The sequence below is a fragment of the Anomaloglossus baeobatrachus genome, chromosome 4 (genome assembly GCF_048569485.1).
Source record: "Anomaloglossus baeobatrachus isolate aAnoBae1 chromosome 4, aAnoBae1.hap1, whole genome shotgun sequence".
Lineage (NCBI taxonomy): Eukaryota > Metazoa > Chordata > Amphibia > Anura > Aromobatidae > Anomaloglossus > Anomaloglossus baeobatrachus.
In genome coordinates, this window is record NC_134356.1 from 661,867,997 (window position 1) to 661,895,206 (window position 27,210).

At 45.0% G+C, this 27,210-nt stretch overlaps 1 protein-coding gene and 1 long non-coding RNA gene across 4 annotated transcripts in view; one reads left to right on the plus strand and one right to left on the minus strand.

The window, feature by feature from the left end:
- LOC142302052 (uncharacterized) overlaps window positions 1-16,831 on the minus strand; it is a 35,036-nt gene extending 18,205 nt beyond the window's left edge. Inside the window, exon 1 of the long non-coding RNA XR_012752922.1 lies at window positions 16,549-16,831. This is a non-coding gene — a long non-coding RNA (uncharacterized LOC142302052). The remainder of the gene's footprint in view (window positions 1-16,548) is intronic.
- ACP5 (acid phosphatase 5, tartrate resistant) overlaps window positions 1-25,035 on the plus strand; it is a 129,876-nt gene extending 104,841 nt beyond the window's left edge. Inside the window, exons 1-6 of one of the 3 annotated variants that reach the window (XM_075343127.1) lie at window positions 10,964-11,033; window positions 11,117-11,276; window positions 16,571-16,850; window positions 19,971-20,098; window positions 21,877-22,222; window positions 24,040-25,035. In XM_075343127.1, coding sequence (XP_075199242.1) covers window positions 16,578-16,850; window positions 19,971-20,098; window positions 21,877-22,222; window positions 24,040-24,279 — 987 coding nt within the window. In that variant the 5' untranslated portion in view covers window positions 10,964-11,033; window positions 11,117-11,276; window positions 16,571-16,577 and the 3' untranslated portion in view covers window positions 24,280-25,035. Of the gene's footprint in view, window positions 1-10,948; window positions 11,034-11,116; window positions 11,277-16,570; window positions 16,851-19,970; window positions 20,099-21,876; window positions 22,223-24,039 lie in introns of those variants that run through there. The other 2 variants (XM_075343128.1, XM_075343126.1) reach the window with 2 other exon arrangements.
- The last annotated feature ends 2,175 nt before the right edge of the window (window positions 25,036-27,210 follow it).

The window sequence follows — 27,210 nt, forward strand, 5'->3', positions numbered from 1 at the left end:
TTCTTTGCCACTCTGTCCTTAAGGCCGGCATCTCGAAGTCGCCTCTTCACTGTAGACGTTGACACTGGCGTTTTGCGGGTACTATTTAATGAAGCTGCCAGTTGAGGACCTGTGAGGCGTCGATTTCTCAAACTAGAGACTCTGATGTATTTGTCTTGTTGCTCAGTTGTGCAGCGTGGCCTCCACTTCTCTTTCTACTCTGGTTAGAGCCTGTTTGTGCTCTCCTCTGAAGGGAGTAGTACACTCCTTTGTAGGAAATCTTCAGTTTCTTGGCAATTTCTCACATGTAATATCCTTAATTTCTAAGAACAAGAATAAACTGTCGAGTTTCACATGAAAGTTCTCTTTTTCTGGCTATTTTGAGAGTTTAATGGAACCAACAAATGTAATGCTCCAGATTCTCAACTAGCTCAAAGGAAGGTCAGTTTTATAGCTTCCCTAATCAGCAAAACTGTTTTCAGCTGTGCTAACATACTTGCACAAGGGTTTTCAAGGGATTTCTAAACATCCATTAGCCTTCTAACAGTTAGGAAACACAATGTACCATTAGAACACTGGATTGGTGGTTGTTGGAAATGGGCCTCTATACACATGTAGATATTGCACTTAAAAACAGATGTTTGCAGCTAGAATACCACATTAGCAATATATACGGTGTATTTCTGACTAATTTACTGTCAGCTTCATTGAAAATAAAATGTGCTTTTCTTTCAAAAATAAGGAAATATCTAAGTGACCCTAAACCTTTGAACTGTAGTGTATAAGATTAACTCAGCACATGAACATTATTTTAAAACACATCCAATTGTGAAAATTATTATTATTCCAAAATCTATGGATTAAAATTAACTTTGTTCGTGGGAAAAAACCCTTTTAAGCTGCATTTACACTGAAAGATAATTGTGAATGAGTGGTTCACGTAAAATGATGATCTTGTGTGCAGCGCAAAAGATCAATGTTCTTGGAGGCGCTTTGTGCTGTGTAAAGAAGACTCGCGCCACAGAGAACTATGGAAGCCTGTCTACACTGAGCCATCTAGTAGAGGTCACTCAGAGCGCACCGTTTACCACTGACTGTGTAAATAGGCCATTCATTGATCGAAAGATGGTAAAGCATGACTTATCAGCAGTCATATTGTGACTGCGGTCGGTCCATCTAAACAGACCCTTACCTGGATCCTCATGCCTGGATGGACGAAAGACCCGTCTACTATGACCCCAGTGTTATAAATGGCCCATGGTGGGCGTCTCTCTTACATATTTTGCGTTAAAGTCCAGAAGCTTTGAGTTGTAGCTATAGGATTTAGCAATTTTTGTTTTTAGTTTTTCTTCATTTTAGGAATCTTAGTGTCAAGTAGGAGACTTCAAAGCTTATAGAAAGGTCTCCTGTTTTGGAGAAGAGCTCCAAAAAAGTTCTGTGCCCTTTAACAATTTAAAAACAGACGGCCATCAATATAGGGACATGCTGGAGTGAGTGGTCAAATTCGAACCCCCATTAATCCATAAGGTATGGCATGTCCTATTATAATGGAAAACTCACGTAACAACTGTGCTCAAATTATTAGACTGTTGGTCTTGGTTGTGCTGTTACCATCTCTACCACAAGAACCAAATTACAGATCCTAAATATATCCACAGGGCAAAACCCTCAACATAGTGCAACCCTGCAGGAAAGTCCAGCTATTCAGAGATCCTCACAGCCGCATATGTTGGAGGGGGAGGGGAGGATTCATTGAATGACTGCAAAACTTTTCTTGGGACCAATGCTCCAAAATCATGTTTAAAAAGTAATGCAGGAACGTCCGGGGTTTGCACATCATACTTGTGACTGCTCTTGTTTTTCAAGGTGAAAAAGTTTTAGGAAGGGAGGAAAAATTGAAAATGGGAATAAAAGAAAAGATCAAATCCGATTTTTCTATTTGGATCGGATTCGAAGTTGTTGCATAATATGCAAATATCCAACAAGAGATTGGGAACCCCGAAAATGAGCTTCACAGTGCAGGGTTTTGGTCAGTATTTTGTATTATGTACGGTCTGGTCACATTATCATCCAACCATAGAAGACATGTAATGACCGGGCTCAGACAAATGTAATTAATGGACAGAGATGAGTGAACCCGAACAGTAAGGTTCAGTCTTTGTACCGAACACGGACTTTATAAAACAAAATCAGTGTTCAAGTTCAAAGTTCGGGTGCTTTACGTATGCTAACCATTTGATCGAGCATTGGGGTGCTCGGGTACACTTGGTGCTCAGCCCTGTGCAAGCCGCTTGCATTCTCTGAATGTATCTCTCTGGGGATAACAACTGCGTTATCAGATGTAGTGTGACGCCCCTGTGGTAACCAGGTGTCACAAAACAAGGTAACATCACTGTAACAGCTCGGGTACTACATAACTGTGCCAGTCAGTACACCCACCAGCACACCAGGACACTCACACTCAAACCAGGGAGGCTCCCTTAGAACCAGGTGACAGGGCTGGGCACTGTGAGCTAACAGGCAGCCTACTGGGGAAGGAGAGACCAGACCTGGGGGAGGAGAGAGTAGCCTGGGAAGTGAAGGAGAGAGCAGAAGAGAGTTGGAGAGAGATGTGGAAAGGAGTGAGAAGTGAGGAGTAGTAAGAAAGAGAGCTAAAAGGAAAGGTGTCAAGACAGACAACGGGATCTTGAGACACAGTGAAAGTAGCAAAGACTCCGTTGGGATCTGAGTAGAAAGATCAGCCACTCTCAGGAGAAAGTAGCTGAAGAGCGAGAGATCAAGCTCCAGGGATAGTGGAATCCTGTGGGAGTAGAAATCCGGGTCTCTCAGTACTTTTTGCACGCACTGGGTGCAGATCCCAGAGCAGACGAGGACTTCAAGCCATCTGTTAATTCTGCCAGGCGGGTGGGTTTCCAGGACTCATCTGCCACCACTAACGTCCGAGGAATCAGCAGCGAAGGGGGGACCGGGACATATTCCCTCAAATAGTCCAAGTTGCCTGCGGCAGGACCCAGACACCAGATGGACCTCCGGGTGCTTCAAGCAAGGGAGGACCCTCACACACAAATGAGTGCATCAGTGGGCGAGTGGCACCAGGTTGGCTGGCACAGGGACACAGGACTCGGGCACACCTGGGATCCAGCACGTCCCTAGGGTGTGAACCCAGCTGTAAGTAAAAGCGACCAAACTGCACTCCCCTGTCTGGACTGAATTATTTCCCTGCGCCTCCACGTTAACCGCTACCTACCCCTGGGGAAAAGCCCTACTCGCAGAGGGCTTCACCATCCACGCTGCCCCATCCATCATCCCCAGAGAGGACCGGCCACGGCGGCCATAACATCCCTGCACTGCGAGTGGCGTAGTCGGACTATTTTTATTATTTTCCTTTCCTTTTATTTAAAACTGGTCAACGGAGCCCCCGGATCCGGGACCCCCCTCGAGCCACGGACCGAACGGATCCGAGCAGCCCGGGTGCGACATGTAGCATGTACAAAAAAAACAAAAGCCTGCCCTCTCTCAGAAATGCCCTGTTTATGGCTGGTGGTATGTGTGCCGAGACCAGAACGGCCCAATCATTGACTTCCATTGGGGTTCAGGTCAAGTCTAGATCCCAAACAAAACTTTATCTAAAGACCGCTGAACTTCCACGGATCCGCTCATCTCTATTAATGGACCAATTGGCCGTGATTGGCCCTGTGCCCGGCTCATGGGCACTTGCATATTTTCTAAAATTGGTCCTTTGCCGTCATTTGTTCATCTGAACCCGACCTTTAATAATCCAAAACTAACATGTGGAACCTAAAGAGAGCAGATGTAAGGCAAGGGCTACACAGCACCAGACAGGCGGCCGGCCTGAAAACATTTGTATGACTGCGTTAGAGCTGTTGCTTGTGTCCTCATTAGATGTGATGTTGCAATGGGTCTATTGGAAACATTTGTATGTGGTGGACTGAGGGTTTTATTCGACTTTTGAACCTCATTTCAGTGTCTGTGGCACCTTCATAAGTTCTCTCTTGTTATTTATTATACATTGCTTATATATCATCATATTCTGCAGCATTTACATATAATTACTGTATTACAATATAATTACTGTCCCCATTGGGGCTCATAATCTTATATTCCCTATCAGTGTATCTTTGGAATTTTGAGGAAATCATACAAACCCCTTGCAGATATTGTCCTTGGTGGGATTTGAACCCAGGATGCCAGCGTTACAAAAAACAACAGTGCTAATGTGACGCCCTGGACTAGCCAGGTAGTCACAGGTAGACCCCCTGCACAAACACCAGTCCCTAATAAGGTGACAGCAGTCAACCTACAAACCCTTGTCACCTCTCTGTGTTCAATGGTCACACCAGGGGGCAGAGACAGGCAGTTGGCCCACCTAGGAGTCCAGAGGGCCTGAGACAGGAAACAAACAGGGAGTGCAGAGAGTGCAGGTAGTACAGTGAAGTGGAGTGGAGTTCAAGTTCAAGTGCAGCAGGCCTGTGGCATCAGGTCTGCAGCGACGACACTGACCGGTGCCGGGGTCATAGCCCTGGTACCGTGGCAAGGAGGCAGATGGTGGTTGCCGCCTGCAGGAGCCGGGCTGGTGGAACTGTAAGGGACCGGGACAGGGTAGTGGCCCGCCGGTACCGAACCGGGGAGCCAACTGGAAACTGGAGCACCAGGAGGGGTACTCAGACCCAGAACGAGGTCCAGAAGCCACTGGACCACGTCGAATTCACTGATTGAGGTCTGGACCTTAGGTCCTTTCCTGTCCCAAGACCCGAAAGATGGCAACAGCCCACCGAGGGGGATAGAAAGCCACCGCACAGGCAGAGAGTTCCCACGGGCCAGCGCCTGCGGGCAAACGGGTACCCCGACACACATCAAGCCGGGGAGGAGTGGACTACCGTTGCTGAAGCATAGGCAGTCAAGTTCTACCACAGAGGTGCAGGAGACAGGCGGGAACCACCAACCTGAGAAAGGGGCAAAGCGCAGCCGGCTGCGGGCACCGACCACCATCCTTTTTGGTTTACCAGAGACTCCGGTGTATCTGTCATAGTGAGTACAACAGTGCCCTCGGGCAGCGCACCGCACCACACCATCTTGCCCGCACCTCACAACCACCGGGCCCCGGGACCATCACCACCTGCCCACGGAGGGGTCAACACCAGGCTGCATAACACCATCCCCGGGAGCCTAGTTAACGGCAGCGGTGGTGTCCACATTCACCACAACCCATGGGTGGCGTCACAAACTTACTCCCCTAAACTCCACGGCCTCGGCCGTGAACCTTCCCCACCGAAATCCCTACACGTAACGCCAGCTTCCCTTCAGAGCGACATGACCCCCGGGTCCGGGAGGAGCTCAAGCCACCCACCAACGAGCATGGACCCGAGTGGCTCGGCAGCTGGCCGAGCCCCGGGGCGGTACACTAACCACTGAGCCACCGTGCTGCCCGCCTAACAGAAACTGCACAAGTCCAAAAAGCAATGCCAGTGCTATCTAGATGCTGTGTCTAATATATTGCCTCTAAGCTCTGAGACTGCGACGTCACACGGCAGGCGTCCAATAGAAGCGGGGGGGGCGGAGAGTAACCGCATGAAAGTGACGCCCACCTCGTTGTCGGAGGACGCAGATACGGTGTTGTTTGTCGTTCCTGGGGTGTCATACGTAGCGATGTTTGCTGCTTCAGGAACGATGAACAACCTGCGTCCAGCACCAGCAACGATTTTTTGAAAATAAACGACGTGTCAACAATCAACGATTAGGTGAGTATTTTTGATCGTTAACACTCGCTCATAGGTGTCACACGCAACGACGTCGCTAACGACGCCAGATGTGCGTCACGAATGCCGTGACCCCGACAACATATCGTTAGAGATATCGTTGCGTGTAAAGCCCCCTTAAGTGTCCTGACCATCCGCCACCTGATCTGGCAGTCAATGGTGGATATGATGTCATTATTTCTGAACCAGAGCTGGACGGAGCTAATTACAATGGCAAAAGTGTCTTCTTTTTTTCTCTGTCCAGGCTGAATTTTATCTTGTGAAATTAAAAAAACATTGTGGAGAACCCCTTTTAAAGCCTTGTAAAGTTGCCCATTCACGATAGGCTACATTCAGTCTTCAGTGTCTTCTGTATTCTGCCGCAGATCGTTCATTGGCCAATGTTCGTCAATACGCACATGAGCGATGACGCATGCACTCGTGTCCTATATTTTATAGACAAGGCAGTGCCTGTTTCAATGGTTGGGCAGCTCTTCAACCGTCCGCACTGAAGTTAAGTGTCTGGAATTGCACACGGATGCAGTCACATCCACTATTTCTGGAACATGATTTACAAAATAATTTCAACATTCATCAGAACGCAGCCTTAAGCTACCACCAGACACAATGGGCTGTTGTTTGTCAGGTGCTGAAATGCATATTAAAGTTGAGGTCACATGGCAACTTTGGCCACAATACAGGTCGCACAGCCAAAGCTCACTCTATACCACTGCTACATCGCAACGTAATGCAGGCGAATGGGGTTACATTGTGGCTTGCAAGATGCTGAAACAAGCAAGTTGCAAGAAATCCATCTAGTCTGAATTTTTGTGACTCCATCCACCTGCATCAGCTCTTTGAGGGCTCTAGGTACTAGAGAGCAATAGTATATTAGCAAAGTCATACAGTACATTTGGTAAACTGTATAAAAGAGTCTGGAACATGAAGCATCTAAAGCCAGTGTAACGCTCTCGGCAGGTGTAAGGGCAACGAGCAGGATTAGTGGACCCACTGGACCACAGGAGGGACCCGAGCTTACCCTTTATTGGGAGGGGCTTAACTAAGCACCCACCAAGAGACGGACGCCAGGTGCCACTCCCAAGGCAGTGACCGGGACTGTGGCAGCTTACCCCCAGAGCAGATGACGGACTCAGGATAGGCGGGTGACAGAGGCAGGCTAGCCAGACGGGTACAAATAGGAATGGTGGGCACGGCAGAGACAGACAGGTATAAGGGATGGCAGATACAGGAGATAAACACAGGGTTAACGGAACCTGACAATTAGCTAACAGACTGTTATACTGACTAACTGAATATGTTGCGCGGGCACCTTCCCTAATGTGAGGGTGCCTTAAATACACAGTGCCTCTCAGCCATAGTCTAAAGGCCCTGTCACACACAGAGATAAATCTTTGGTAGATCTGTGGTTGCAGTGAAATCATGGACATATTGTCCCATTTGTACACAGCCACAAACCTGGCACTGATTGTCCACAATTTCACTGCAACCACAGATCTGCCGCAGATTTATCTCTGTGTGTGACAGGACCTTAAGAGGCATTTCCGGGAAATGGCACTGGACCTTTAAGAGGGAGGGCTGTTGTGTGAGAGCGCATCTTAGATGCACTTCAGGGAACCCAGTGCAGCATGTACAGGGCGCGGGTGGGGAAGGAGGCAACAGAGCACGTGGGGGGCCGCGCGGCAGCAGGGAAAGTGCGGAGGAGGACGTGATCCGGCTGGGGCGGTGAGCAAGTCGGCGTCTCTGAAGAGATGCCGACACTACAGTCAGCATCTACAGCGACGTATATACAGTTAGGTCCAGAAATATTTGGACAGTGACACAATTTTCGTGAGTTGGGCTCTGCATGCCACCACATTGGATTTGAAATTAAATCTCTACAACAGGATTCAAGTGCAGATTGTAACGTTTAATTTGAAGGTTTGAACAAAAATATCTGATAGAAATTGTAGGAATTGTCACATTTCTTTACAAACACTCCACATTTTAGGAGGTCAAAAGTAATTGGACAAATAAACCAAACCCAAACAAAATATTTTTATTTTCAATATTTTGTTGCGAATCCTTTGGAGGCAATCACTGCCTTAAGTCTGGAACCCATGGACATCACCAAACGCTGGGTTTCCTCCTTCTTAATGCTTTGCCAGGCCTTTACAGCCGCAGCCTTCAGGTCTTGCTTGTTTGTGGGTCTTTCCGTCTTAAGTCTGGATTTGAGCAAGTGAAATGCATGCTCAATTGGGTTAAGATCTGGTGATTGACTTGGCCATTGCAGAATGTTCCACTTTTTTGCACTCATGAACTCCTGGGTAGCTTTGGCTGTATGCTTGGGGTCATTGTCCATCTGTACTATGAAGCGCCGTCCGATCAACTTTGCGGCATTTGGCTGAATCTGGGCTGAAAGTATATCCCGGTACACTTCAGAATTCATCCGGCTACTCTTGTCTGCTGTTATGTCATCAATAAACACAAGTGACCCAGTGCCATTGAAAGCCATGCATGCCCATGCCATCACGTTGCCTCCACCATGTTTTACAGAGGATGTGGTGTGCCTTGGATCATGTGCCGTTCCCTTTCTTCTCCAAACTTTTTTCTTCCCATCATTCTGGTACAGGTTGATCTTGGTCTCATCTGTCCATAGAATACTTTTCCAGAACTGAGCTGGCTTCATGAGGTGTTTTTCAGCAAATTGAACTCTGGCCTGTCTATTTTTGGAATTGATGAATGGTTTGCATCTAGATGTGAACCCTTTGTATTTACTTTCATTTTACTTCTCTTTACTGTTGACTTAGAGACAGATACACCTACTTCACTGAGAGTGTTCTGGACTTCAGTTGATGTTGTGAACGGGTTCTTCTTCACCAAAGAAAGTATGCGGCGGTCATCCACCACTGTTGTCATCCGTGGACGCCCAGGCCTTTTTGAGTTCCCAAGCTCACCAGTCAATTCCTTTTTTCTCCGAATGTAGTCGACTGTTGATTTTGCTACTCCAAGCATGTCTGCTATCTCTCTGATGGATTTTTTCTTTTTTTTCAGCCTCAGGATGTTCTGCTTCACCTCAATTGAGAGTTCCTTAGACCGCATGTTGTCTGGTCACGGCAACAGCTTCCAAATGCAAAACCACACACCTGTAATCAACCCCAGACCTTTTAACTACTTCATTGATTACAGGTTAACGAGGGAGACGCCTTCAGAGTTAATTGCAGCCCTTAGAGTCCCTTGTCCAATTACTTTTGGTCCCTTTAAAAAGAGGAGGCTATGCATTACAGAGCTATGATTCCTAAACCCTTTCTCCGATTTGGATGTGAAAACTCTCATATTGCAGCTGGGAGTGTGCACTTTCAGCCCATATTATATATATAATTGTATTTCTAAACATGTTTTTGTAAACAGCTAAAATAACAAAACTTGTGTCACTGTCCAAATATTTCTGGACCTAACTGTATATCTCCCGATGTCTTCCCACGTGTAATCTCCGGTCATCTCAAGGCCTCCTTCTCTACTCCACACTTGTACGTTCCTCACCAAATCACTTAAAACACGTTTCCCAGGTATTGCACCATGTTCTGGAATTCTGTGCCCCAACACATCCGATTATACACCACAAACTTTCAGTCGGAACATGAAAACCCATCTCTTAAAGAAATCTACAGCAGGCAATGACCCCGCTGACACCTCTCCATCTCCGGAGTAGCCGCAACACCCCAACCTACTGTCTCTTTTCTCATCATGTAGACTGAAAGCCTGCAAGGGCAGGGTTCTCTACTTTCTATTCCAGTTTTTAATGTTTAGTCTGTTCATTGTAATCTATATTTGTATTTTGTATGGAATCCCCTTGTCATGTATAGCACCATGGAATCAACGTTGTCTAACAATAAAGATAAATAAAATTTGTATCAGACCCCTTCTGAAATGAGGGTTATCCACCACCACTTCCGTGAGCGCTTCCTTCAGCGCTGCCTCCGTACCATCCTGCAAATCGACTGTAAGGATTTTATCACCAACACCGTAGTTCTTTGATAGGCTGAATTTACCAGCACTGAGGCCACACAGCTGAAGAAGTAGTTGTCCTGAGCAGGACACCTTGTAAGGATGGAAGGTGTACCCAAGATTGCATTTTATGGTGAACTCAATATAAGGACATCCTGAAGAAATCACTTGATGTTTGCCATGTTGGCCATGCAAATCGACTGCAGGATTTTGTCACCAATAATGTAGTTCTTCGATAGACTGAAATTACCAGCATTGAGGCCACACAGCTGAAAAAAAAGTTGTTCTGGGCAGGACACCTTTCAAGGATGGAAGGTCAATGACTACCAAAGATTGCATTTTATGGTCAACTCAATATAAGGACATGTTGAAGAAATCACTTCATGTTTGCCATGTTGGCCATGCAAATCGACTGCAAGGATTTCGTCACCAACTCTGTAGTTCTTCGATAGACTGAAGTTACCAGCATTGAGGACATACAGCTGACAAAAAGTTGTTCTGGGCAGGACACCTTTCAAGGATGGAAGGTCAATGTCTACCCAAGATTGCATTTTATGGTCAACTCAATATAAGGACATCTTGAAGAAATCACTTGATGTTTGCCATGTTGGCCATGAAAATCGCCTGCAGGATTTCGTAACCAAGACTGTAGTTCTTCGAAAGAATGATGTTACCAGCATTGATGTCATACAGCTGACAAAGTAGTTGTCCTGGGCAGGACACCTTTCAAGGGTGGAAGGTCAATGTCTACCAAAGATTGCATTTTATGGTGAACTCGATATAAGGACATCTTGAAGAAATCACTTGATGTTTGCCATGTTGGCAATAGTTAATGGCCTGCCCTAGGTGCTAACTACATTGGAGACATACTTTCCACAAGGAGGTAGTCTTTTTGAGAGCGGACTACCCTCGAAAACAAAAGACAATGGCACAAGAACCAGGGCATTACTTCAATCCCATACAAAATAAATTTTTTGACTGTAGTCATTGTGACTGGAACTGTTAGTCACCAGCGAGCATATAATTAATGTGGGCACCCCCGTCCCTTCACAAATCTTCGTTCGTGAAGGTACGCCATGACTATTAGGTGGCATTATTATATGCAAGCCATGGTGCCATCACCGACGCTGGTTTACTTGAACTTCCTATCTAGGTTCCTGCCATTCATGTACATAATGTGATCATCACAGCTCATTAGTGAGAAGCTATTTCCTTCATTGTGACCAAGCTGAGCCCAAAGCCCTGGCACTGAGCGAACAGCCGTGAACTCTACGACACCCTGTGCTGACGCCGGTAAAAAAAAAACGCTTTATGAACTTTTTGTTATCAGCAATTTTTGTGTAATTCTTTTTTTTTTTTCCCTTGCATTTGTTGAGGAATTTAAGAAGCTTGTACTTGTGTGAGGAAGCTGTGGTGTCCCCGTCCTGATAAGCTGAGTAATTTGAGACAGGAGGGGTGTGGGGAAAGGTATTGTGTGAAGTTTTTAAAGAGGGCAAAAGGCTTCCTTGTGAGGACAACAGAGGACAGAGGAGCAAGGTAAGGAGCTCTGCGGCCATTACTCTCTATATACCATAGGCTGGGGATACAAGTTATTTTGGTACGAATGTGAGCAAACCACCATATGTTTTCCTGGCACTTGTGTATGTAGGTGGTTTACAGCAGCACTTCCTATCACAGCCTGTTCTGTACTATTTATATAGTTTTTGTGACCACCACAGCTGTAACGGGGGTCTCTGGGGTAAGTGTATGACTATAGGGATCATCCGCACACAGGGGAGATGGATGAAAGCTAGTGTGAAGACACTTGTCCCTAGTGACCAATCAGATTCCAGCTCTGATCTTTTAGAAGCCCCCTGGAGAATGAAAGCTGGAACCTGATTGGTTGCTATGGGTAACCACTTGTCTCTAGATCGGGCCTAGTGTTTATGCTGCGTTTGCCGCTATGAATTTGACGTTAATGATTAATCTAATGCTGAGTAATGATCTCTACTCCGCACGCGACTCACATGTATATGTCACGTTGTGTGTGTTTATACATATATACTGTGTGTGTGTGTATATATATATATATATATATATATATAAAAAAAAATCTATAATATATATATATGTGTAAATATATAATTTTGCATTAATATATATATAATATATATTGTATATGTTGTAATATATATATATATATATTTATATGTAAAAGAGGAGAACAGACATATATATATGTATATCAGTATATATATATATATATATATATACACACACTGTAATATATATATATATGTATATCAATATATATATATACACACTGTAATATATATATATATGTATATCAATATATATATATACACACTGTAATATATATATATGTATATCAATATATATATATATATATACACACTGTAATATATATGTATATCAATATATATATATGCACACTGTAATATATATATATATGTATATCAATATATATATATAAATATATACACACTGTAATATATATATATATGTATATCAATATATATATACACACTGTAATATATATATATATATGTATATCAATATATATATACACACTGTAATATATATATATATGTATATCAATATATATATACACACTGTAATATATATATATATATATATATATATATATACGTATACATACACACACCCGATACAATGTCTGTTTTCCTTTTTTTGGTATACAGGGTGACTTGTGTTTATCTCTTGACGTCTCACATGACAATATATACAGCACCACGTTCCCCTCCCCCACACACGTCTCTTCCCCTTTAATAACCATTCTTTACATCTTTACATAACAGTGGTGCACAGTTTCGCAATGGGGAAGATGAAGAAAACATGAAAAATACTCATAAAACGAAAATTCTTCAATCCTCGGGTTAAACAGCGACACAAATGGCGCGGCCAGAGATCGCTTTATGCCAGTGCTACTTTGCAGCATAATGCAGGTGGATGGCGTGGCATTTCGAAACGCATGGGGATGCTTGTATTTTACATTTCGCGATGTGACCCCATTCACCTATATTATGCCGCAATATAGCAGCAGCACGGAGCGATCTTGTGTCCCACGATCTGGGTGGCAGATAAAGTCTGTGTGTAGCCCCAGTGTGAATGCCGCATAATATACTGGATAATCAGATTACCTAAATGGCAAAAATAATGGTCGCCTGATTGATCATTTGCATATTTATTTATTCTTTTAAGTCACTTTTCTTTTTTTTTTTTTTTGCCTTTGTGGTATTCATTGATGTCTTTTGCAACAACTTCTTTAAAATGGCGACATGGTTCATGCACTTTTTGTGAGTTGTTTTTTTTATGCAAAAATTCTTGCTAAAATGTCGCAAACTTTGTGACCCCCCCCCAAATATTGGAATACATAGAATGACTGAGGCAGACTGGAGTATAAGTATGTGAAAAATTCTAACTTTTTAGAAAGTTGCAATTTTTGACATCTGGAGACTCTAAACCCCCGGGACCCCTACATCTCTGGTGAACTAAAAAAAATAAAATAAATAACACACAGATTAAAGGCACAAATTCCATACCATTCAGTGTGATACTGCATTTGTATGTATATAGCTGCTGGGAGTCTGGGATCTCCGGAGGCGCAGGGCGGGGGAATAATGCGCATTTGTTGTATTGTTTTCTGCACCTTTTGTTTTTGGTACTTGCTAAATTTCAATGGATAGAAATGCAAAGCTGTGACCCTCCCTCCCACACCTTGTGTTTCAGGCCTAGTTCTGCAGGTATTTCAGCCCCATGTTAGGCCTCTTCCACACGTCCTCGTAAAACCCAGACGTGTTTCACGGTACGTGGTGACAGTACGTGTGTTTGTGTGTGCGCGTCTGTGTGTGTGTGCGCGCGTCTGTGTGTGTGTGTGTGTGCGCGTCTATGTGTGTGTGTGCGTGTCTATGTGTGTTGTCCCTGTGCTATCTGCACACGGACAGAATGAGGTGGTATGCTTACCTGTCTCCAACTTCTGTTACTTCTGGGTCCGCAGTCAATGCAGTGAATATGCAGGAGCATAATGAGCGGGAACCAAAAGCAACAGCAGTGTTGGAGACAGGTGAGTATATAAATGAATTATTTTTATGTGACCTGTGTTTTCTCTGGTATATGTCACTCTGATGTCACATGGATCACATCTGTGTGCGGTCCGTGTGACACCCGTGCTGCCGGACAAAAACGTACATGTCGCTGTGTGGAGCACACTGACACGCGTATGCTCCACACAGACGTGGTCCGTATGAAAACACGGACGTGTGCACAAATCTATTAAATATAATGGGTCTACGTGTGTCCGTGTATCCGGTACGTGTGAAAACGGACGTCACATGTACCGAAAGCACAGACGTGTGAAAGAGACCTTATACTGATGTCCTCTCTGAGAAGCTGGTTTTGGGTTGGCGTTCTTTCTTTGTTCCCTCCTCGATCAGATTCTGGTGGAGGCTCTGTCCGCAGCGCCTGGTTATAACCTTCAAGATCTAACGGCAAGGCCAAATGGAGTGGCCATGTTGTTAGTCAAACAATCTCTTAATTTCGCAGGGAAACCCCTTTTTTTTCCCCCCTGAAAAACAGTTTTCTGGGGGTGCTCTCGTGCCAAATCACTTGATTGCTGTTAACAAGTATTTTACAACACTGCGGTTTTCTTTTGCACAATTTGGCCTTACCCTATTTCCCCCCATACATATTAAATTAATGTCAGCACAAGTCAAGCATCTAATATGTATGATGATATCCTGACTTACCACAACAACAAAAAAATTGATGAGGCATATTGAATTTCAACATGCCCTATCCTTTTATTATAAGCAGAGATAATTCCCCACCCAAACGGTCTAGCTGAACTTGAGCTTGGGGGTTTGTGATTAGGTGGGAGGTGGAAGCTAAGGTATCATAGACTGTAAACCTGTGAGCAGGGCCCTCACTACTCTTGGTATCTAGTCCTTACCCTAAAAAAAAACCCCCATACACATTAAATTAATGTCAAGACAAGTCAACCATCTAATATGTATGATGATATCCTGACTTACCACAAAAACAAAAATATTGATGGGGCATATTGAATTTCAACATGCCCTATCCTTTTATTGTAAGCAGAGATAATTCTCCACTCAGAATCTAGCAGAATTTAGGCTTGGGGTTCGTGTTTAGGTGGGAGCGATCTTAAGTTATCATACACTGTAAGCTTGTGAGCAGGGCCCTCACTCCTCTTGGTATCTGTTGAATTGAGTTGATGTCTGATATTGTCTGTATATGTCCCCTACGGAATATGTTGGCGCTATAGATATAAAAAACATTATTACCGTATATGGGCACCTTAATGGCCTCCATACACATTACATAGCTCTCCCACAATGCCCAATCCTAATCTCCCCTGATATTTGTGGAGGGAGAATCGAGAGGCCCCATACACCTTGGCCTTTCACACAATGTCGGGTATGGTGGATTTTGTTCTAAAGGACAATATTGGGTTCCTCAGACCTTATTATAATGTATATGGGGGCCTTAGGTGTTGTAATGACTTTTGCATATGGACTGGTGAGGACAAAAGATCCTGGTCACCTTAAACTCTCCTAAATAGGTATTTGAGAAGGAGTTGTTAAAAGACAGCAAACTCTAGTTCCATGTATTTGTATTGTAAAGCTGCCGGACAAGTAATCCTCCCCCATAGTCATGTGACAGGGTGGGGGTGAGAGTAAGCAGGGGGGCTGAGGGCACGAAAGAGCGCAGGCCTCAGCAAACTGACCCCAGAACCTCATGGAAAGCCCACCAATCACACTTCATGGGATAAACGAGATCAGCAGAAAGGATCACACATTATAGGCTTAGATACACCATTGCAATAAAGAAAATCACACAACTAAGCTTAGATACACATCGCAGTAAAGAAGAGCACACATATAGGCTTAGATACACCATTCCAATAAAGAAAACCCCACATATAGGCTTAGATACACCATCACAATAAAGAATCACACATGATCTGCTTAGATACACCTTTCCAATAAACAAAATCACACATGATAGGTTTAGATACACCATCCCAATAAAGAAAATCACACATGATAGGCTTAGATACACCATCACAATAAAGAAAATCACACATATAAGCTTAGTTACACCATCACAATAAAGAAAATCACCCATGATAGGCTTAGATACACCATCCCAAGAAAGAAAATCAAACATGATAGGCTTAGATACACCATCCCAAAAAAAACAAAATTCCATATGATAGCTTAGATATATCAGTTCAACAGAGAGTATATGGCATGATAGACTTGTATATGTTAGCTCAAAAGAGAGTATCACACGTAAAGGGCTTGGATACATTGGCTGATCAGAGAGTATCACCCAGTATGGGCTTGGATACACCAACTCAACAGACAGTATCACGCATGATTTGACTTAGGTACATCAACTCAGGAAAACATTATCATACATAAGCTTAGATACATCAGCTCAGACTGCATAATGAGCATGGCTACACCGGCTCAGCAGACGGTATCAATAATGATGGACTTGGATACACGGGCTCAGAAGATAGCCCATGTAGATTATTTTATGTCTCTAGTAGGGATGAGCGAGCACTTGGTACTCAATAGAGTGTTGTGCGGGTGGTCGATATGTTTTCCATTGACTTCCATTATACTTGTCTGACCTCCTGGATTCGGGTACCGAGCACCCGAGCAGTTTAGTGTGCACTCATAGTCGCTACCTATGTAATGCTATATAATGGATGAATTTTGGTATAAACACTTTGGATTCTATGATTTTATGTTCTTACAATTTCTGTGTTTCCGGCACAGGCACATCATGGAGAAGCTCGTTGTCCTCCTGGCTTTTCTGCCATGTGTATCTATGAAGACCGTGTGGAGCCCCCAGCAGGACGGCGATCCCTCGCTTCGCTTTGCTGTGATCGGTGACTGGGGCGGACTGCCCCTCCCCCCTTACACCACCGAACAAGAACTACTGGTTGCAGATGAGCTTGCCAATACCGCATCCAAATGGGGGGCCGACTTCATCTTGTCTGTGGGGGACAACTTCTATTATGACGGCGTGAAAAACGTGACAGACATCAGATTTAAGGTAAAGATATAAATGTACTATTGGCGGAAACATGTCCTTGTCAGAAAAACTGAAGTTCCCCTCCCTGCTTCGTTGATTAAGGGAAGTGAAAGCCCCTCTGACAATAATTTATTCTCAAAGCAGCAGTTATCACTGTATCATAGGCCAAACCACCGACCACAAAGTTAGAGAACATTTTCTGGTAATGTGGATCTCCGCCTTTTATCTGCTTATTTGTTTCATGGCCTGCAGAGACCTGGAGACAAATAATATAATTCTGCCTCCAGCCACCACTAGGGGGAGCTCACTGCATACTGGATTATTGGTGGCAATGTAGCACACTGTGCAGGAGGCTCCCTCTAGTGGTGGCAGCAGATAGACAAAATTAAATTTAATATGTGCTGGGGAATTGTCACTCTTTATCCAAAAATCAGAACGTCAATATTTGAAGAAATTAATCGGTACAGAATTTGGACCTTTTAAGATTAACATTGTAGCATAAAGATAATTGCTGACAATGGAACTATTCCAGGAACAGTATATACAGAGTCAAAAATTATTTCAAGTGATGCACCATGTGTGTTTCGCCATGATGACTTCTTTTGGAGAGAAGGCATTGTGCTGAAACACACATCAGGGTGAGCGTCACCTAAGTAGGAGGAGACCTTATGGGGTAGTTACGTATAAATGTACATAAAACATAACATCCCCATAAAGATCCCACACCCCGACGCACATTTCTGAGCAATGCTTTCTTTTGGCTTGACTCCTCCCCAGAAGAACTGCTGCACTGAAACGTGCACCATCTCAGTAGGATGAGGCTTTATGGAGATGGCATATTATATGTACATCCTCGTACACCCTCCACAGACATTTTCCACTCTAATGTATGGGGGTTCCTTTTTATGTTTACAATTACCGCAACTGTAACATGTGAACAGCATCTGAGAGACGACTCCATCACAGGGAATAAAATGAAGATGAATAAAACAAAACCTGTCATCTCCTACTGATTTCATCATCTGTAAGATCAGTTTGATTAGTGGAAAATGTATGTGTATAAAGCAGGCTTTAAAGGGAATCCATCACCGTTTTTGTTTCTATGTATTCTGAGAGCAGCACAATGTAGGGGCAGAGACTCCAATTCCAGCGATGTGTCACTTACTGGGCTGTGTGTAGCTGTTTCAATAAAATCAGTGTTTTATCATCAGGAAATTATCATTAGAGGACTAGGTGTCTTGTGCCTCCTAGTCAACTGCTGTGTATAACCCCGCCCCCACCACTGATTGGCAACTTCCTCCATATGCAGTGTACACAGTAAGCTACCAATCAGTGGTGTGGGCGGGGTTATAGAGGGCTCAGCATTCCGAGCTCTGCTAGATCTGAAAACTGAGTGTATCAAAATGACAGCAAGTGACACATCGCTGAAATCAGGCTCTCAGCCCCTACATAACAAAAACCTGCTGACAAATTCCCTTTAAAGAGATGCCCCATGAACAATATTGGTCACCTAAACACTAGATGGGTGATAAATATATGATTGCAGCAGAGACAACCCCTCCAGTCCAGAGAACGGGGGTCTCAAAGTCACCTGTGTGATTAGAGCGGTAGTAAGCATGTGTGTCCATTTCTACAGGACAGTGGTCGCACATGCTCATTACTCTTGTGACCTCCATTCTTATGATTGGGAGGGGGTTTTAGCAGCCGGTACTCCCAGCGATGACACATTATATACGTTTCATAATTCTGCTGCGGAGCAGAAGTTCACGTTGCGGGTATAATGTCTTTATCTTGTAGTTCCAGATAAGTAAGACATGAGTAATGTGTTGTGGTCACAGGGTGACTCATGAGATATTTCTAAGAACGGTCATTCATCTATTCTTCATAATTCCATTTGCTGACAGCAAGCAGAAGCGACTAGCAGTCGAACGGAGACCGGTATCAATGAAGTCTCCTCTCCTAACCCTACACTGACACACTGTAACAAACGTTCAGCTGGACAAGTTCAGCTTTAATTTTCACACTTGCTGACAAGAGTCGTTTACATGAAATAAGAAAACCCATAAATCGAATAATGCGTGTGTTACGGGGGGCTGTCTGATAATAACCTAAATGAGTATCAGACAGTCAGGGTCCACCGTGCAAAGACTCTGCTGCAGACTATGGCAGAGTGCAATACCTCTGTTAACTCACAGAAGGATATAATAAGAAAGTAAAGCAATTCCTCCCTTACTTGGAGGGTGTGTGGAATGATCTCTGTTAATAATCACAGAGACAAAGGCAATGTGTGCGAAATGGCACCTACCTAGGTCCGCTCTTCTAGTGGTGCAAAAGAGACGAACAGCAGCGTAAGCCGCACAAAGCTCCTACCTGCGTTCGCTCCACTAGTGTGCGAGGACAAGAACCACTAGATATGGCACCTGCCTAGGTCCGCTCTTCTAGTGGTGCAAAAGAGACGAACAGCAGCGTAAGCCGCACAAAGCTCCTACCTCTGTTCGCTCCCCTAGTGCGCGAGGATACGAACAACTGCCAGACGCAGTATAAGGAACGTTACCCTAGCGGCAACGTCCACCTACGAGTCGAACCACAAGACGCAGCCAGACCATGTGCCTCAGGCACCTGCCTATGTCCGCTCCCCTAAGAGGTAAGGATACGGACAGCAGCCGAAGCTGTAAGGTATAAGAACGCTACCCTGCCGGTAGCGCTCACCTAGCATAGACAGAGGAATGCCTAGAGGAACGCGCACAGAGCGTCTACTCTTATGCATGAACCAAGAGGACTGAGCACCATGCGGCATGTGTCAGGGTCTTATATAGACTCTGTGCCTCATCCAAGATGGAGGACACCAGAGCCAATCCGCTGCCAGAACGACAGGAGTGACGTCATGCTGGCCTATCACCGAGCAAGGCATCACAAGCACATGACCAGCGACCAATCGGCATAGAAGGTGTCAGAGACATGTGACCTTGTGTCAGCGATGGCTCCAATATAGGACTTAGTCTCCGGCGCTCGCACATGTGCAGTAGCAAGAAATCTGGACTTAGTCTCCAGCGCTCGCACATGTGCAGTAGCAAGAAATCTGGACATAGTCTCCAGTGCTCGCAGCAACCGTAACAGCGTGTGATTTCTATTCCCTTACAGGCAACATTTGAGAATGTCTTTGATGGGGAGTCGCTGCGCCATGTCCCGTGGTACGTCCTCGCCGGCAATCACGACCACAATGGAAACATCACAGCTCAGGTCGCCTACACCAACGTGTCTTCTCGCTGGTAAGGCTAACTATATCACCGGAGCGTATTTTTTTTCCAGTATTCTCGCTTCCTGCAGTCACCACTAGGGGGAGCTCACAGAATTAAAGGGGTTGTCCAGCTTAAAAAAACTCAAAAACATAAAAAGTTATATAACCTAATAGTAAAACCCCCTTCTCTGTGGAAAATTCACATATACTGGATCGATCAAGGATTCTGTGATTCTTTTTTAGCTGGACAACCCCTCTAAACTCATTGACAGCTGTGTAAATCTGTACAGTGAGCTTCTTCTTGTCATACGGAGATTTTCAAAAACTTTGCAGAGTGTCATGGCATCAGATTCTGTTCAGACTACAAATTCTGACACTCCGTCCGATAACTCCTCTGGTGTCTGTGATCTACGCAAGCAGACTCGGGCATTGACCTGCTGCATGCTAATTCATAGGCAGGCTAACAGGAGTTAATCTCTGCTAGTCTGCCTGTTAGTCTCCTTTGATTACCTGCTATGGGGTAGCCAATCACATCTGCTCCCCTCCTGTATATGCTGGCTGGATCCTTCCACCTATGCTAGTTATAGTTTATCTTAATTGATGTGGGAAGGTGTGGTGATCCACCCTATTTGGTGTGATACCTGTTCCTGTGTGAGGTTGTGGTGTTAAGTAAACCCTTGTTGCCTCTTTATTGCTACCCGCCTGCTCTTGTTTTTCTCCTGAGTCTCTCTTTGTCTAATCCTGTGTGTGTGTAGTGTGTCAGAGTTTTGGTTGTTACTTGTTTGTCCATAACTGTTTACCATCTTGCTTCTGCCCCATCCTTCCCTTGGGGGAGGGGTGTATAAGAGTAGTATTTGTCAGGAGCATAGAAAGGCATCGGACTCCGGCTTTTCCACCATTAGGAGTAATCTGGAGGTTAAGAATAGCCTAGGGTCCCCTAGCATATAGGAAAGCATAGGAGCCCCCTGTCCCTCGCTATTCTGAAGTAACATTGTGACACCTCTAGTGGCAGCTGTGGGTTGTGACTTTGTGAACAACTCCTCTACACTCATTGGGAGTTGTGTAAATCTGCATGAGCTCCCTCTAGTGACAGCTGTGGGTTGTGAATCTATGAACAACCCCTCTAAACTCATTGGGAGCTGAGCAAATCTGTACAGTGAGCTCCCTCTAGTGACAGCTGTGGGTTGTGACTCTGAACAACCCCTCTAAACTTTTGGGAGCTGTGTAAATCTGTACAATGAGCTGCCTCTAGTGGCAGCTGTGGGTAGTGACTTTGTGACCAACCCCTTCAATCTCATTGGTAACTGGGTAAATCTCAGTGAGCTCCCTCTAGTGGCAGCTGTGGGTTGTGACTTTGTGAACAACCCCTCCAATCTCATTGGGAGCTGTGTAAATCTGTACAGTGAGCTCCCTCTAGTGGTAGCTATGGGTTGTGACTTTGTGAACAACCCCTCTGAAGTCATTGGGGCTGTGTAAATCTGTACAGTGAGCTCCCTCTAGTGGTAGCTATGGGTGGTGACTCTGTAAACAACCCTTCTAAACTCATTGGGAGCTGTGTAAGTCTGCGTGAGCTCCCTCTAGTGGCAACTGTGAGTGGTGAGTTTGTGAATCGGAACAACGCCACACCTGTGTACAGGATGTGTAAGGTATTACAGCTCAGCCACATTCACTTCATTCAAGCTGAGCTGCAATAATGGACATAATGGACAGGTGCGGTGCTGGTTTTTGGAATAAATCGGCCATGTTTTTTTCAATCCCTTTAGGGTCCATGATTCTTTCCTAAACAGCCTTTTTCTTCCCTCCATACAGGATATATCCCGATCTCTACTATGACTTGTCCTTCAAGATCCCCAGCACCAATGTGACTGTGCGGCTCCTGATGCTGGACACCGTCGTCCTGTGTGGGAACTCTGATGACTTTGTAGGGGGGCAGCCATTGGGAGCAGCAAACGTGAAGCTGGCAGAGAAACAACTCAACTGGCTGGTGGAGAAACTGCAGACATCGAAAGACGAATACTTACTTGTGGCTGGGCATTACCCCGTGTGGTCCATAGCGGAGCATGGACCTACCAGCTGCCTCGTCCAACATGTGGAGCCTCTGCTGAAGAAGTACAGAGTCACCGCTTACCTCTGTGGCCATGATCATAATATGCAGGTAGGTGTTTTCGCTTCGCGGGCAGCAGGGTGGCTCCTTGGGGCAAATTCGCAGATGACTGTTCTTAGCTATCCCTGGTGAATGTGGCGGTTGCGTACATATGTGGCTGCTGTGGTCGGACCGTGCTGAGCAGCACATTGTCACCTGCTATGTGGCTAGGATGGGAATAACTCGAGAACCGCGAATCAGTCCAAAGTGGACCATATTCGTATAGAAGTTCCCAAAATTCGGATTAACCAGACTCCAAATTTTGGCAACTCCATGAAGATGGGCATTTTTCTAGTTTCTGAACACCCAAGAAGTGATAAAAAAACCCCTATAAATTCTAGCCTTTCTCTGCCCCTTCCCTGTTGCTTACTCAGGTTGATTCCTCACGCTGGAGCCTCCGCTGGTCCAATCTTTTGACATCTCTGACCCCTCTGCTGCCGATCTTTTCCCAAAAAATTCTATCGATTCTGAGGAATCTGAATTTCTGGTGATTCGCTCATCTCCAGGAATAACCCTATAAGGGGGTCATCTGCTTCGCCCAATCCCTTTTTGTTATTTTGCTGCTAGACTAATCACTGATGAGTTTTTAAAGGGAACCAACCAGCAGGTTTTTGCCCTATAAACTAGAGGCAGTGCCCTAATGGCACTAGGATCGAGATTAAAATGATACCTTTAGTTGAGAAATCCGAGGCTTTATTGCAGAGCAATCTTTGTCCAAATTTTTCAAAGTGACTTCATTGGTGCCCAGGACTGAGCATCGGGGCAGGACTTTGTGGGTCGGGTCCTCCATGATGATTCCTCCTTTTGCCTTGCCTCCTTCTTGTTATTTAATTTTGCGCCGCTGCTGCCATTGCCGCTGTTGCTAGCTATTATGACGCTGTCTTCAATAAAATGGCGCCTGAGTCAGCTCATGTGCATACTGCAATCTCCAGCGCCACCTTATTGAAGACACTGCGGACATGAATATGAGCGGCGGTGCATGCGCAGATTGAATTTTCTTTTCAACGGCACATGCGCTGCCGCCGCCACTCGTAGTCATCTCTACATTGTCCTCAGTAAAACGCGCCGGAGATTGCGTTGTGCACATGCGCTGATTCCAGCGCCATTTTAATGAAGACAATAGCAATGTGCCACCAACAGCGGCGGCGCTAAATTTAAATGATGAAAAAGAGGAGGAGAATCGATAACACAGGAACCGACCCAATAGTTTCGCCCTGATGCTCCAGCCTGTGCACAGATTGCGCCATTTTTGGAAAGTTTGGACAAAGATTACCCTGCAATAAAGCCTCGCATTTCGCAACTAGAGGTATCATTTTAATCAGCATCCTAGCGCCATTATGGCACTGCCTCTAGTTCCTAGGGCAAAAACCTGCTGGTTGGTTCCCTTTAAGGGAATCCCGTAGTAGGTGTTCAACTTTTCGTGCATCACAGTAGAAATGAAGCGTTGCATGGGGCCTACTGAAATCGGAGGACTGTCCATGTAATGGAACTAGACATGAGCCCAGGGCCATCGTCTTGCAATCTACAAAAATAATACAAGCAACCGATTTCTGTAGATCTTTGCTATTTGATGGCAGGTTAGGAGACTTTAGCTATGACGCAATGGTGGTCCTCTCCAATACCTGGAGTGATGACTTGTGGCCTGTCAGTACCAGTGGATACAGCAGCCAATCACAAGCCTCAGTCGTCACGTGTTGTGCATGCAAGCAGCACCACTGAAGTGATTGTCTGTAGCTGTTAGTTATAATATTCTCTATCCTAGGAACAATTTACATAACGAACCCCTGTATTATATGATGACCACAAAATGATTTTTGTTACTTTTGCAGTACCTCCAGGATAACAGCGGCATCGGATACGTGCTGAGCGGAGCTGGAAACTTTATGGAAAACTCCCGCAAACATGAAGAAAAGGTTCCTGAGGGCTACTTGCGTTTTTTCCAGGGTGAGAAGGAGACTATGGGGAGCTTCGCGTATATGAAGATCACACCTAAAGAAATGAAGATAACATATGTAAAGTCTGGAGGCAAAAGTCTATTCCAAACCACCTTGTACCCACGTGACCTCTAGGTTCTTCTGCTGCGTCTCCACAGTCCGGCACTGGTCTCATCCTTGATGGATGAGATGAACAAACCAATTGCTGCTGTTTTGATTTTATTATTTTAATATATCTCCAAATCTGCTGTAGGTAGCCCGACCCCAGCCACTTTAAAGAGCTCAACCTCTTGTGAAATTACAACCCCCGGCATTTCCCAGTGGCCTAGTGCCATCAGGGCACAGCCAGAATTGTAATTTCACATCAGTTTGTAAGGCTTGGGCTGGAGACTCCTGGGCTGGAGACCCCTGGGTTGGAGACCACTGGGCTGGAGACCCCTGGGCTGGGTTGTCACTAGAAACATCGCAGCTAAGTTGTGTGTTCGACCGATGCAATTGTAAACTTGAAACTTGTAAATTTGTTGCTTTGTAATCTGTTGAATTGTAAGAAGCTTTGGGGACAAATCAGTATTATTTATTTGAGCACCGCCTGATCGCGTCACTCCTTGTGGACACGTCTGATCTATTGGGCATTAGATACGGACACCTGTCCAGCGGGAGATCCGCACATAAGTCCCATGCATCTCTGTAGCAATTATCTATAGATATTTGTTGATTTATTATGTTAAGTTTAATATTTTCATCTCCAAATCCATTTTTTGTACAATATTTTCATCTCCAAATCGTCTTTTTTGTATGTCCCTTGCATCGTTGAGGTTATGTTTACTGATTTTATAAATATTGTCTTGTTTCTGTGTCTTTTAATTGTAAAAAATACTAAAAACTATGTTTTCCATATACAACTCATTCATTATTGCTCTTTATTATTCTGCGACGGTTATTAACTCACATAGAACACAGAGAAAAGGGGGATGCGGCTGCAACTTCTCCTCAAAGGAAACCATACGTAGCGTCATCTTCTGTTTTTGGTGATAAGATCACTAGAGGAAAATTCTGATTTTGTCTTCGACTTGTTTACTGATGCCTGATGATTTCGTACCTATTCCTACCTCCTGGTCATGACTATTCCCTTTTCCAGCTTGCAACACTGAACCGTACCTGACTCTGGACCCCACCAAGGGACCCCTGTGTAGGTGCAGATCTCTGTATATGGGTTAAAGACCAATTGTAACCCCTGGGATCTGGAAAAAGGAATAGCTAGCGCTAATTCTGTTCATGGTAGCCAACTTTAAAGCTGTCAGGTAACTAGGAACAGTGGCCACATGACTGTCTTGCCGGTGACGCATGCGGTTCTGCTCCTCACAGTGTCAGATCGTCTTGTGAGCTGCCCTTTGCAACACATCCAGCACTGCTACATCCTCCTGTTGCTGGAGAGTATCTCCCCTTCTTTGGCCTATCCCCTGACAGTAGTGGGTTTATTAGGCAGCTAAATCCTCAACAGCTTGCCTAAGCTTAGGTCCAAGTCAGTCAGTGTCTTCTGCTCTCTCTGGTTGCATTCCTGTTTTGTCTCTTCTGTTATATCCACGGCTTGTCTACACATTTATCATGACCTCTCCTTTCCTGACCTCGGCTTCGTATATTGATTCTATGGTGCCTGCACCGACCTTGGACTGTCTAACTTCACCTCTGCCTGCTCTCTCTGTACTTCATATTCCAGCCTTGACCTATTGCTCAGCTGCTACAAACGTGGGGACTGCCCTGGAGAGGCACCTGGTGACTACCTGCGGCCCAAGCCTATCCTCACCATCAGAGGATCTAGAAACCATGAGGCTGAAAGGACAGAAGGCGCAAAACTGGCATCTTATCCTGATAGGAACCAGTATATGGGGGTGCAGGGAATCACTCATCTGGATAAATTGGCCGACCAATGCTTCAGCCTTCTCGGCCATCTTTTTTGAAACACAAGAGCTCTCCAGTGTACTCTAAGATAGCCATCTTTGCCAGCGACTTATCGCCAGTAGAACAAAGCAATTAGCAGTCGGTCAGTCAGCCGGCAAACCTTATACACCTTAGAGTGTTGGCCTAACCTTTGGATATTGATCGGTGTGGCCATTATTAGTCTAATTTGTACAAAGAGGAGAGTTTGTAAGCTGAGGGAGCAAGGGGGAAAACTACTGCTAGGACACCACTGATCCATGACTCATCACTGAGCCATGTGATTGGGACAAAATGGTGACACATAAGTCCAAACAGGAGAAGAAAAGGCATGGCACTCACCATAGCCTAAAACACAGCTTTATTTCAGGCCATGCATAAAAATGAACAGGTCAGTGGCCGGATGCAGGCACCAGAGAGGACGACAGAAGTTTTGTGCACTCTGCACTGTCCCGCTGAAGGACTCGTGGAAGTGCAGAGTGCGCGAAACGGCCGTCGTCCTCTGGTGCCTGTATCCGGCCACTGACCTGTTCGTTTTTACAAATGGACTGAAATAAGGTCGTGTTTTATGGTATAGTGAGTGCCACTCCTTTTCTTCTACTGTTTGGACTTATGCTTGGACTTTTGCTTATTTAGAGTGCGCACCACTGTATAGCGGTTTTCAGGAGTATCCAATCTCACTTACCCATGGCACAGGAACTGTTACCACCGGTGGTGCGGGACCGCATATTTGTTTTCTGTGAAATGGTGAGCCATCTAATGGGCCTGTCTAGTATGCAGATTCAAAGATGGCTGCAAGAAAAAGCACAATTCCTGCTGCCGTGCTACATTTATTGTAGACCTAACACGTGGCTGTATAGTCACAAAAAGGTAAGTAGATGTTTAGAGGGGAGGAGGGGGATGCAGGTGCAATAACTGTATGTATGCTATGAGAGGGGAGACATCAGAACACCTTGGAGCAGATGAAGCCGCTTGGATATCACACCGTGTGGAGAACAAACACATCCAGAGGTGTATCAGATCCTCCTGATACACAGCTACCCGGAGGGGGACACATCCTCATTTTTTGTTTTGTTCTGGGTGGCAGGATGCGCAGAGTGTGACATAGTCTCTAGATGTGCTGCAATGGGA